The 13,176-nt window shown below is 44.5% G+C and overlaps 2 protein-coding genes across 2 annotated transcripts; both read right to left on the minus strand.

Moving 5' to 3' along the window:
- Positions 1–123: 123 nt before the first annotated feature.
- LOC116387345 (uncharacterized) lies at positions 124–1,953 on the minus strand. Its single transcript, XM_031854327.1, has 4 exons — positions 1,827–1,953; positions 1,691–1,749; positions 265–1,610; positions 124–184 (listed from the first exon to the last, which is right to left on the minus strand). The coding sequence occupies exons 1-3, from the start codon at positions 1,847–1,849 to the stop codon at positions 268–270; spliced, it is 1,425 nt and encodes a 474-aa protein (XP_031710187.1). The 5' UTR covers positions 1,850–1,953; the 3' UTR covers positions 124–184; positions 265–267.
- Positions 1,954–10,210: 8,257 nt separating this feature from the next.
- Positions 10,211–12,831, minus strand: LOC116387143 (trophoblast glycoprotein-like). Its single transcript, XM_031853971.1, has 2 exons — positions 12,264–12,831; positions 10,211–11,926 (listed from the first exon to the last, which is right to left on the minus strand). Exons 1-2 carry the CDS (start codon positions 12,515–12,517, stop codon positions 11,077–11,079), a joined length of 1,104 nt encoding a protein of 367 aa, XP_031709831.1. The 5' UTR covers positions 12,518–12,831; the 3' UTR covers positions 10,211–11,076.
- Positions 12,832–13,176: the final 345 nt, after the last annotated feature.

Raw genomic sequence — 13,176 nt, forward strand, 5'->3', positions numbered from 1 at the left:
CCATTTTGCAACACATCTTTTACACACTAGATGGCACCAAGCCTACAGAAATATGCACTCATGCTGGGAATTAACTAGTGCTACACAGCAAAGAGGAAGTCAAGACACAAAAACAAGATGTAAATTGAACAACTTTTATTTTAATAAAAAACACCAATTATTTATCCCAGGACACCTGCTGCACCTATTTGAAGGAGGAAGATACATAAACATTAGAAACCACATTTATGCATATAGAACAGCAAGATATGATGAAGTACTCACCTGCTACTTTCCCATAAATGAAGGGATCCTGATCCATTTGGCCTCTGGATGAACACTCTGTACCCGTGGCTTGTAAGCTGCAGGCGGCTGCTGGGGGGCCACGCTGGCCTGCTGCTGAGCAGAGGGCCGCTGGGGGGCCACGCTGGCCTGCTGCTCAGCAGAGGGCCGCTGGGGGGCCACGCTGGCCTGCTGCTCAGCAGAGGGCCGCTGGGGGGCCACGCTGGCCTGCTGCGGGTTCCCGACACTCACTTCCTTCTGGTCAGCAGGTTCTGTCAGCCGTATGATAGCGTAGCCACCAAAGCACTTAGGGATGTGGTGGATTCTGGTCGGGGCGAAGCTCTGACCAGAGGTCCCCACAATCCTGGTTCCGGAGGCAGAGAGGTTACGAGATCCCTGCGCCGGGTTTCTGTTGTTCCAGGATGTTTGGAGAGAACTCGTACTGCTGAGGACTTGCTCGGTGGAGGTGTAGCTTGTGAGAGTCTTTCCACTGCTTGGGTGGAAGCCAGCAGGAGCACTGCGTTTGTTCGACACTGGAAGAGACTGATTATAACTTTGGTGGCTTGAGGCCATGTGGGACGCTGAAGCAGGCTTGTAGGTTCCTTGTGCATTTCCTGCATTCACAGGAACCGGTTTGCTTGGGTATTGGTTCCCAGCCTCAGTCTGGCTGGGGTTATTTCTAGTTATCTTATTTTGGAGAGACGGGAAATAGGAAGGTTTAGATGCGACAGAGCTACGACGTGAATACACTCTTCTAGCAGGGGCACTGGCTGATGTTCTCGTCCGGGCAGGGATTCTGTGTGGCCCAGCATCACCTGTGCTAGACAGGCTGGAAGCTTTCTGTGCTGCTGACTGATGGGAGGCAGGTTTGAAGGAGTAACTTTCCCGAAGACTCTGAATAGATTCAGAACTGCTCAACCGATAGTTGCTAGTACTTGATGTACTCTGCTGAACTGGCCAAGTTCTCTTTCTGCGAAGCAGAGCTGGATCGTACTTACTGATTGAACTACCACTAGCAATATTGGTAGAAAGGCCAAAGTCATTTGGCCTCTTCTGCACATTTTCATGACTCAACCTAGTCTTTGGCCAGTTAGGTTTTGACTTCGAGCTGCTCGGCATAAACCTGACTGAAGCATAGCCCCTTCTAGCTGCCTCTGAAACACCTTGTGTGTAGGCACTAATGGGAAATCTCTGGCTATAACCACTGCTAACTTCAGTGCTGAAGCTGCTGCTCTGGGCTGAGCCACGAGAACCAGAGGCCTGTCTGAGTTGATTCTGGGGATCGCTGCCACCAAATCCACTACCCTGTTGCGAGAAGCCAACATTTGTGTTGCCGTTTCGTCCCTGAGCTGCAAGAGAAACAAAGAGTATAAATCCACAGCTTGTAAATCACACCAATATATGACAGCGACATTTGTGTGTTGCTCACCTTGTGTAGCCCACAAACAAAGTACATGCTCTGCTTGAATTAAGCAAATCAGCAAGATCCTGCACAGAAAACACAACATCCAGTCAGAAATGGTACAGCAACTCCACAAATACTAAAGATAGCTTAAAAGACTTACCCCAAATTAACTCCATAAGCCATTTCTGTGTTCAAAAACAAGCAATCTGGTCAAAGAAACAGTAGCCCAACTGCCCTGAAGCTGCTTCCCCTTTGTGTGCAGCACAAAGCATCTATTGCAACCTGCATTCAATTGCTCCCTAATTAACAGGTGCCTGCTGTTGTGCTTTCAGGGTGACTTTCAGAAAAGAGTGCTGCTGTTTATCTTATTTCCTGTCACCTCTGTGTTTTCAAATCATGTGTTCACATAGAAAGAACAGTAGGGTAAAAGCTTTAGTTTGCTACAAAGAGCTTTTTCACACACATATAATGAGAGTCAACATCTCTTGCCCACTTTGTTACTCTGAGATTTCTCCTGTCTGCATCAAGCCTGACCTTGAGAAACATCGTATTAGTCTTGACGGGCCTTGTTAACATTATTAATGATGACTCCTGTACCCTCTGACGCTGAACAGACCCAGGCGGCACACTGCAGTAATGATGCAGTCGACCCTAACTGTGACAAACAACACATCAAGATCAGCGTGCTTCCTCCTTCTGTTTGCAGACTATAAATCACACACTGTAAAACCAGCGCCACAATCTCCACATCATACATTCTCCTTTCATTTGAATTATGTTTAATTAAACAACTGTGAGGAAGCATAAGCAAAAATGCACAATGTCATACTCCTAAGTGAGTGCGATATCATCAGCTTCCTGTGTTTATTTGACTGATCTGTGACCATGTGGGATGCTCCACATGAAAATGACCCCTTACATTGTCAGTGTAGGTGACTGACACACACATACACACACACACACACACACACACACACACACACTCCCTGGTAGTCTGGCAGGTGTGAATCTTCTTTCCAGACTGTGCTCGGTCAATAATGTTCATTAATGACACTCCCCTGCTGCCAGGAGAAGCATGATGCAAGTGCACGACAAGTGGACGACAAAAGAATCAGTCACTGTGTCCTACTTTCCAAAGAACTGTATCGGCCTTCATCAGGTATCCTTCTTGAACCCACCTTTATTAAAAAGGTACAATCTTCGTTTTCATCTTTTAGGCACTTGAGTGTTCCACATTCACATGGGCGTCCTGTGTGAGTCACAGCGGCCGTAGCAAATTTCCTCTTCCCCGCCGTGGGAAGGAGTGACACCTCGCATGCGATGACCAGATGAGTGTGGTGGCTTAGATCAAAGACACAATTTCCTGTCAGAGGAAATAGCGCCAGAGGATTGTTTTTCAGGAACAGTTTCCTCCCTTGTGAATTCTTTCCATTACGCTTATCAACATTCGTATGAGCAAGACGTAAAAGCAAGTGAAAGTCCTCCATTGGAATCAGCAGAAACATTCCGGATAACACAGGCATTAAAAAAGACAAACGCACACAAAAAACGGAAGGGTAACATATATCAAACGACAAATCTATTCATCAAAATAGGTGACTCTTTTCTCCTTGTGGATGATCTCTCTCATTTAAATTCAAAATCTGCTTCATGTCTCACAAGTGCAGTTTCTGCCAAAATGTTGCTCTCCACGGAACAGATTGTTGCTCACTGTTCGATCTGCACAGACCCCTGACCCGTGGCACAAGTAGAAGAAACGCTCATTTGAGGAGCTTCGCTCCTGTAAAGGCTTCCTACACGGTAAGATATATGTGTAGCCACAAAAGGACTGTGATGGAGGAGAGGGCAAACGCAGCATCGTCATCTAATATATGTGCCGAGCTGTGCAGGACGCGGGGACATTCATGAGTAGGGTCAGTAACACAGCTGGAAACCACGTCTACGCTGAGCCTCTTGAATCTAAAAACACATGTGTTTCTCCGTCCACACCAAGCCTATAATTCTTTACTGCGGTATCATTTGAAAAGCAGCAATATGTCTGTGATATTCTACCACATTCTATATTAGTGCATTTAGTGCAAGACTCATTCCATCAGGATGCACCACAGAGTGCCACAGGAAGTCATTCCTGCCTTTTGGCCATCACACTCTTCAACTCCTCCCTCACGGTGTCAGACACCATGAGTCAGTAGACCGGCCTTGTCAGCAGCTACAACCACACAATTTATTTATTCATATCTAAACTGTGCAATACTGACTTAACTGTACAATAACTCGTGCAATAATTCACCTCTGAAATAATTTGATTTATTCTGGCATTATTTATACTGCACATTATAAGTAATATTCTTATTTATACTATTGCTGTATTTTGAACACCTTATCATAGATCCCATTTTTCTGAATAAATATAATTTACATTAATTCTTGATATTGTTTTCTATAGGATTATATTTATTGTAGTACAATGCACACATTTTTACATAATTATTTGTCATTTTTCTGTTTGTATACTGTATATTTTCATTCTAAAATGGAACAATTGTAACATAAATCAATTTCTTAGCCGGGATCAAAAACGTTTTTTCTGATTCTGATTCCCTCTGTGGCGCCCATTCATTCCTACTGGACGTACATTTTTGAAAACTGGTCACAACTATATTGATCCTTTTCAAAAGGCCTGAGTAATTTCCTAAAACATGGAAATGCTACTCAAACTATTCTTCAGCTGCAGATTAATACACATTTGGTTCTCTAGTGTGTAATTGGGGCAGCAGGACGTGTATGTGGGATTCAGTCAAAAGTGTGTGTGTGTGTTGATGGTGATGAAGGAAGATGTCATCTGGCGATAGCAATGTGCTCTCCTACAATGTGACAAGAGTGTCAATGAAGCATTACGTAGTAAAATTTGACTCATTTTACTCTCAGAAATTGAGCGCACATGTGAGAAGTTTGCCTCTGCCATGAATCTCCTTTGGGTTAGGCAGCAAACCCTGTGAGCAACATGAGCCCAACAGTCGAGGCAAGAAGTACTAGTAAATGACAGCACAGTAGGGCGGGACGAGGCAGAACTCTATTGGTGGGGAAAAAATAGCACCTCTTGAAACAATAATGATGAGAGCAGTGAGAATGAACCAAACAGTAAAGCTGCAGGTCGTAAAAAACAAAACAATGAGCTGAAAGATGCTGAAAAGCAGATTAGAGCCGAGCAGAACTGTGTGCCAGGTGATCGTTTTCAGTGGTTTTATCACTATGAGTGACACCGTTCACTTTACACATAGAAATATTGATTATAGCAGCTTAAATTCATTTGTGAGTGTAAAACATAATCTATAATCTTTAGGAAACTTGGTTCCTGAAAACTTAAATTTTCAAAAACACTTATAAGGCAGTTCCCAAAGAACGACCTACTGTACTCCATCCATTCTGTATTAAGAGGCTATAGGTTTCTTAAATACTTTGATTGAAAACAATTTACCTAACATTACAATGATCGAATTACTGGTTTCCAGTTGTTTATCATTTTGTTTTCAAGGACCTACATTATATCATATATCTGATGCTGATACTACAGTGAGAGATTTATAATTATCTTTATCATGAAAGACATGGAATTATATAACCCTATAAGGGCATGTCCTCATCAGCATCATCCTCTGAAAGTCCTTAATGTAGCAAAATGCTGTGAAATCAGAAAAAGACCATCAGCAGATGGCGTCTCCAATCTACCCTTTGGCCTCCGAACCGTTCTTCTCCTTCTGACCAATCAGGTGCCTCAGATCCCTGTCGGGTGTGCTGGGCCCCCTCCCGCTCTGGCATCTGGTCCAGCATTTGAAATAATGAAGGTAATAATAATGAGCTTAAGTCTCCGCCCTCCAGGAAGGCGAGAGGTCAAACTACCTATGGAGAGTTCACACCCAACACATTCCACGAGCAGCTCGAGGATCCATTATCAGGGAGGCTGCTCTCTTTGCAACCTCAGTTTCGACTAACATTGATCTGAAGCTGAAAGACATTATCAAGTCTTTTGATGTAGTTTTGGTCGTTGTTTCTATTGGTTATGATCATAGCTCTCATCAAGGCGATTGCTGATATCTGGGAACACGCCTACATCACTAAAGTAGACTTAGAAATGTCCTTTTTTAAAGCTACATTATTATTATTATGTTCTATTTTGTCCCACTTGAAAGCAGAATAAGCTGAAAACTTACCAGCATGTTACAGCAAACTATTGCCTGTTAATAAATCCAGCAGACACGGAGCAACATTAGTATTTAAAGCCTCTGTAACTGTGTTTCTGGGTACCGGCATATGTAAGTCAAAATTGACTCTCGTTTTAGCTCTGGTTTGGTCTCCACCATAGACTGTATTTAAGAAGTGGACATAGTCACTGTGATGTCACACATTGGTTTGTGGATGGCAGTTTTGAAGCTTTAAGTTTGACAATGTGGACATTTTGGGGTTTTTGACCTTCGTCATCTAGGTTTTTTACAATTGAAAGAGTCGAGAGAGGGTGGAGCTAATTACAACTGAACGCTGAATAAGGCATTTTAAGGCGACCAAAAAGGTTACAATTGACCTTCGTGAACTGAAAACACACTGTGAAAGGGTTAAAGTTGTAAGACGAACACACGGACAACTCCCAGACGGGACATCACGGTGGTAGTGGCCTGTCAACTACAAGGTAGCCCCGCCCTAATGTATAGTGGTATACTGTATTTTGTTTCTATTTAGAAGCACTTTAGTGATCCCTCATTTGGGGAAATTCCATGTTTACACTCTGTTGTTGTTGTTATTTACTACACACACATCAGGCCGGAAATACGCACACATATTGTAGTTGCCCGGCTCACAGCAAAAAAGCCAATCATTGAACGCATTGATGCACAGACAAGATGATAAAGCAGTGCAGGAGTCGTGAGTGTATTGTCCTTCTTTAAAACGGGTCAAGGCCATTTGTAATCAACCAGCTCCACAGATGTTATTCCTTTTCTCTGAGAGGAGAAGAGGGACTATTTAATGAATCATAGTGGGGCTTCTTCCTCTGGTATGACAAATCAATGGCAGGGCTTGATTACGTTCGCTCGCAATGGGAGCAATTCATCTTTATACTTTTCTGTGCAGCAGAGAATTGTTACCTTTTCTTTCCGTTTCAGCACATGAAGTAAACCTCAGCTTCAGAGTTTGAGAGAATGAGGCGGGATGGCTCACAGGGGAAAATTGTCTCTCTAATTGGAAACTCCCGAGCCTCCCTCTCCTATAAACAACTACAGCAACAACAAAACAAAACTTCTGACAAGCCACAGGGATTGAGAGACTGTTTCTTGGACAGCGGAGCCCACAACAAGGCTTCAGGACACTGAAGGGGGGGGGTCACGGGGGAGGTGGGTTTGGGGGGGGCTATATAGCCTGGCAGAGCCGTGCTGTTGCTCCGTTTACAATTGTACGTTACAGTTGTAGTCAACTTGGAGATCAATGGGGAAACAGTCCTGAAGACTTCAGAGGAACGCTGCATTGTTGCGGCGGCGAGTTTTACACGAGTCTTTCATTCCTATGAGACAGGACTTTGTTGGGAGCATTTGTTTCTCATTTTCCGCTGGTCTCCATTGCGGTTAAAAGCACCAAGATGTTTTTGTTTAAATTACAAGAGCATAAAGAATCCCATTTTGACATGTGAACACATACAAGTTGTTCAAACTCTGTGGTGAATATACCCAAGTGGGACTGATAGATTATACAATTAAATGCAAATCAGAACCATTTGCATTGTGAGTTTTACTAAAGTTGAGTTTAAATTTGATTTCCCTTCACATTTTTTAAAGGAAATTCAAACTACGATTGCTGTTGTGCAGATTTTTGGACTTGTGGAAGCACCCGTCTTAGTGGACAGCAGGAGAAGTGCTGTCAACTTTGTAGACAGTTCAAAGATTCAGTTACCGATGTTCGTTTGCTTTGTTTCTAAGCTAAGCAACCATTCAAATGCACTTTGGTACATACAGGAGTAAGTGAAAGCTACATTGTCCATACCGCCGTGTTGTTTGGTGCTGATTCTGACTGTCTTCAGGTCATAACCAGCCTGAAAAATAGTAAAATACTAGATGATTGCATGAGAGTCTATGGAGCAGCAGAGCTGGCCGATGCTACGCTGTGATTAGCGTGGGGTTATGGTCAATTACTTAATATCCTTTAGGACACCGGGGAGCTGATTTCTCAAAAAATTGAGTTATAGATAGATAGTGATGCCAGAAAGCAGAGAGAAACTATCTCAATACAATTTTAACGAATACCATGTTCCAGGTATGTGCGTGTGCCGTTAGCTCCAGCCTTTATGAAAGAGACAAATGGGGGACCAGTTGGCTTTAATGGATAGTTGGGCCAGCTGAACCAACTCCTCCTCGCTTGCATCCTCTGGCAAACACAATTAGCCGAACAATGGGTAATACCCCGCTGGAACCACTTCCGTGGTTGAGTCACCACCTCCACCGACCACACTGGTTAGTCATGATGGATGGGCAACGTATAGGAAGCTGGCCGAATGAATTCATTGATCCCCAGATGAGTTGATTCTTAAAAGGAGAAGACAGATATGGGAGACTAGTCTTTGTTTTACAGTCCTGCGCATGGCTTGGTTTTAAAAGTGGGAACCCAAACGTAAAGCAGAATGTGTCAGATGACTGTGTAGTGAAGACAAATGTAAGTGATGACATGTGTCCTTTAGTTGAGGGAGAGACAGCTGTATTTGTCGTACCATGCCAGCGGAGGGGAGTAGATGCCAATTTATCTCTGTCGTCATGCTGCTGACTGTTGTGGTCTCTTTTTTTTTTAACATGTTCAATTCCTCACAGATGTGGTTGTTCACTTTTAAGGCATATTCCCTATCATGGCCATTAAACCCATGTAATGGCGCCAAGATGTTCCCGGAGACAGGAGGCGTATGAAATAAAAAGCCTGCTGTGCTCCAGTGGGACATTCTCAACACTGAAAAAAAAGAAATACTTCAAATATGCATTTTGTCTTTTGCAATAGCAAAAACCACATGCTGCACATACAGCAACATGAAGCTGCACACGTTTTTAAAACTGGTTTCCTTGAAAGAAACCTCAGACATAGCAAGCAAAGTAAGAAATAAAGTCGTGATCTTTTAATCTGACGTGCGCAACGTACAGTCTGAAAGAACACTATAATTGGAGCAACTTCTTTCTGTTTTTAACAAGCCTCCCTTTTGCACTGGGAGTAATGGAGAACGTCTGGATGTATTTGTAGGGTTCCTCTCTTTTCATTGCCTTCCTGCTGAGACAATCTAGCGCAGCCTATAGCAAACAGACCATATATCTTTCAAACAGCCAGACTCATAAAAAGACAGGAAAGGCACTGGTCCTAATCCACACTTTAATGAGTGAAAATGGAAGTAATGACATCCAGGGAGTAATCTTTCTCCTCTCTGCGTCGCCAATTGACACCAATGACCCGTGGCTGGCCTAATGCCCCGGTTGTGACACGTTGTGTTGTAGGGAAGACAAACTTCTCCTGGGATTTTCTCCCACAGGCAATTATTAAGAACGATGACGCTTTAACAATGGCTGGATCAGAGCGCTCAACTTTGTCATCGTGAGTGAATCCTATTATGCGGCGGCATAATGGCTGTCTGTGAAAACAGAAAGAGGATGGGTATCACAAGGCATCTTTCACAGCGCTGGGAAACAAAGCTTATTTGAGGCGTCTCGACATCCGAGCCGCCCTTTGTGTCAGCGTACGAGCCTCAATTGTTTTCTCCTCTGCGAGTAAATGGCTGACTTAATGTGGTTCAGCAGCTCAGAGAAATGATAGCCAGAGTTAAATATTATGAATACGTTGATTACATTTGGGCTAAATGAGTGTACAGACATCGTGACTTTATACAGCTTTATTTTGTCATCACACATGCAGTAAAATGTCTCCATGTTATAAACATTTCTGGATCGATATCAGAGGAGTTTGGAGAACATCTTGATAGGCTGAAGATGCTACTTTGGCTTTGAACTTTGGGAGGTTAACTTCAGGCCTCCTTTCTCCCGGTTCCACATACTCTAGAGAGCTAGCAATTTGGGCAATGAACACTTTGAGGAATGGCAGCTTGTCATCCCCTCTGTCTCACTTCGTAGCATCATAAGGCCACAGAGAATTGCTTTTGTCATGTAGCCATTTAGAAAAAAACAAGGACGACACGTGACATTTTTAAAAAGAGGAGTATCATGCTTTGTTCGGGATTCATGCAGATTATAAATTGATTGACTTTAAACATGCATGTAAAGTGTAAGGCTTTGGATTTGACCAAACAAATACATTTACTGACATACACCTCTGGATTTCTGTGTTACTCTGAAGAACTGCTCTCAGAAAACAAATTTTAAACAGATGTTTTTCTTGGCATAACCCCCGAAAAGCATAGAAGGCGGAAAAAAACCCCAAAAGGTTAAGAACATCTTCTTTCTTTCTTTTCATGAGGCTTACTTCTTAACCGGTCAGAGGAACTGCTGAATGAAACAATGTAGCTGGTGTTTCAGAATCATCTGTCTCTTATCATTGGTGAAAAAAATCCCCTAAACAGAAAAACGTGGAGAGCCAGACTTCTTTCAAAGAGCCTCCGAGAGCGGCTGTTGTCTTTAAGGAGGGAGGGAGGGGAGATTGCTTTCAGCGGCCTCAGCCCAGGACTGGTTCTCATCATTTTGACAATAAAACTCAAGCAGTTGAAACAAAGCAACGGTTCACGAAAAAAAGAGAGAAAAAAAAATGAGGGAGATTCCCGCGGGTCTGCCCTAAATTGCCCCCCCCCCCCCCCAAATCCAACAGCCAAAAAAAGAGGAGCAGAGCGGAGATTTTAGGAAAGCTTTGGAGGTTTAATTCCTCTGTGGCACCCTGGGGTTGAAGGGCGCAGGGACCAAAGGCTTTGAAATAGTTCAAAGATGAATGAGTGGTTGTGCTTTAAATTCTCAGAGGTTTGTTGTTGTAGTGTCAGGGTTTTATTGCAGCATTTTGTTGCTTTTGTTTTTTTACAAGCTAAATGAAACACGGAGTAATGAGTGATTCAGATCACTCTGATAAGGAAACAACACCTAGATGACTTCAGGCACTTTGCTGTTGCTTTTATGTGAACGTGAGGAGCAGGCGTGAAAATAAAGAAATGTCAATCAATGAACTCCCTGTACAACATTCATGTCTATTTGACTCTCAAACAAACTGAGATGTTCTGTTAAAAGACCGCGTTACTTGTGTAATGAGTGCATGCTTTATTAAACAACAAGGCTGAAAGATTATTAACACTATGATATGTATATATTTACAGACAAATCTGTACACTTTTTACATTTGTTGCCACTGATAAAAGCATTAGAAAAGAGTCATGAGAAAGTACACCAGAGGTGCTCGTCCTCTCACACGTCAGCGCTCGAGGAGACCTGCGATAACCTGGGGTCAGAGTCGATCTCGAAGCGGTAGTGGTGGCCCTCCCACAACTCCCTGCCGGCGTCCCGCATCTCGTAGATGCGCTTCTTGATGCCCTTGCGGTTGAGATAAAGCACAAAGAGGAAGACGAGGCCTATGAAGCCCAGGACTATGCCCAGGAAGACGTAAGAGGTCTGCAGAACAAGGTCAGCCCCGGCACCCCACTGGTGGCATCCCAGAGTCAACGACACCACAGCCAGCATGGATGTGTTCCTCATGCTGGCGGGAAAAGCACACACAAGGCCCTCGGCGTCACCGATGCGTCCCTGTGATCTGTTGAGCCACAGAGCAAAAGGTTCGATTCCACACGAACACGTGAAGGGGTTTTCCCCCAGCAGGAGATCAGCGCTGGGCAGGGAGTCCAGCTCTCGCAGACCCTCCTCGGGCACCATCTTGAGGGCGTTGAGGGTCAGGTCGAGCTCCTCCAGGCGCTCCAAGCCCAAGAAGGTGGAGTTGTGGATGGCCACTAGGGAGTTGTTGGAGAGCTGGAGCCGCCGCAGGCTGCTCAGGTGGGAGAAGATACGCGAGGGTAGATAGATGAGGCCGTTGTGAGAAAGGTCCAGTCCCTTCAGGGTCCCCAGGGAGCTCCAGCGGAGGGACGTGGCCAAGTCCATCACCGACAAGTGGTTGTAGAGGGCTCGGCTCAGGTTCAGCTCCCGCAGAGACTGGTTCTGCACGGTGAAGGCCTCGGGGTGAACGACTGCCAGCTGGTTGCTGCTCAGATCCAGGGAGCGGAGGCTGCGGAGGCCGGCAAAGGTGTGGGATTCCACCTCGGAAATTCTAGATTTGAGGAGATCCATGAGACATCATTCACACTTTCATATCGCACAGAAGAGCAAGGAAATGGACTAATTAAGTCTTGGATCAAAGCTTAACTTTTGTTTTTTTTATTTTAAATCAATTGAATACACTTTGAAAGTCTGCAACTCTGCTGTTTCAAGTGTCATGCATCCAACATGATGAACTCTGCAAAGCTGCTATATTTCAGCAACTATGAGGATCAACTGATCACCTAAATATTATTTTGCATTTGAAACAAACTGTTCTATCTTATAAGAATAATTTGTTTTGGATTCCCCAAGTTTAACGACCAAAGTCCCCATCAGGAGAGTCTTACCTGTTGTTGCTCAGAGACAGGTTGGTCACATTATCCAGCCCTTTAAACGACTCCGGACCGATTCGGCTGATTTGATTCCCGGTTATGAACAGATTCCGGGTGTATCCGGGGATACCGGTCGGGATACTCCGCAGGTCTCTGGAGACGCACTTCACTGTGTGAGCCGCCTCCGAGCACTCGCAGCGCGGAGGGCACGACGCGTAAACGGAGCCGAGCAGCGCGCAGAAAACAATGCGCTGCGCCAAATCCAGCATGTTGGGAGGGAAACGTGTGCGGGTCCGAAGTGCGGCGAGCAAGAACGAAGGAGAAAACGCGCGGAAAAAAAACGGATAAAATGTAACGATCAGATCCTCCAAGACAGCATTATCCTCCGTTGTCCCGGCCGGGAATGCGCTTCAACTTTGCATCTCTGCAGAAAGTGTGGCCGGGAGGCTGGGTCTGATTTCCATGAGAACAAAACTGGGGGTCACGCTGATCAGAGGGGCTGTTTGATCCTTTGCCGTGGCAAAGCGGGGCGTCGCTTCTCCTCCAACAATGAAGTTAAAAGGACCATCGCCTGGTGCGATGATATGCGGGGAGGGGCTTGTCTCCTGCCTGCTCCCTGTCCGGATCCACGAGATGTTCCTTCTCAGCCTCGAGTGGCCGAGACACTAACAGGCACGAGAGAGGAGGAGAAAGTGGTTCTTAGCTCTTACTCCTCGTCGTGATATTTACCATCACGCACGCCAAATATATTCATGTGGCGCCGGTCAACATTTCAGTCCCGTACACCCGAGTGATATGGAAATCTGGACTTTATTTATTGTTAAGCGGGACAAAAACAAGCAAAATATTGCAAGAAATCTGGGTTTTCTATAATGGACACATAAAATGTATCAGTTAAATACTCACGTTTTCTTTCTGTGTAATGGAA

This window comes from Anarrhichthys ocellatus, unplaced genomic scaffold (assembly GCF_004355925.1).
Source record: "Anarrhichthys ocellatus isolate YVR2014 unplaced genomic scaffold, GSC_Weel_1.0 scaffold14, whole genome shotgun sequence".
NCBI classification, from domain to species: Eukaryota; Metazoa; Chordata; class Actinopteri; order Perciformes; family Anarhichadidae; genus Anarrhichthys; species Anarrhichthys ocellatus.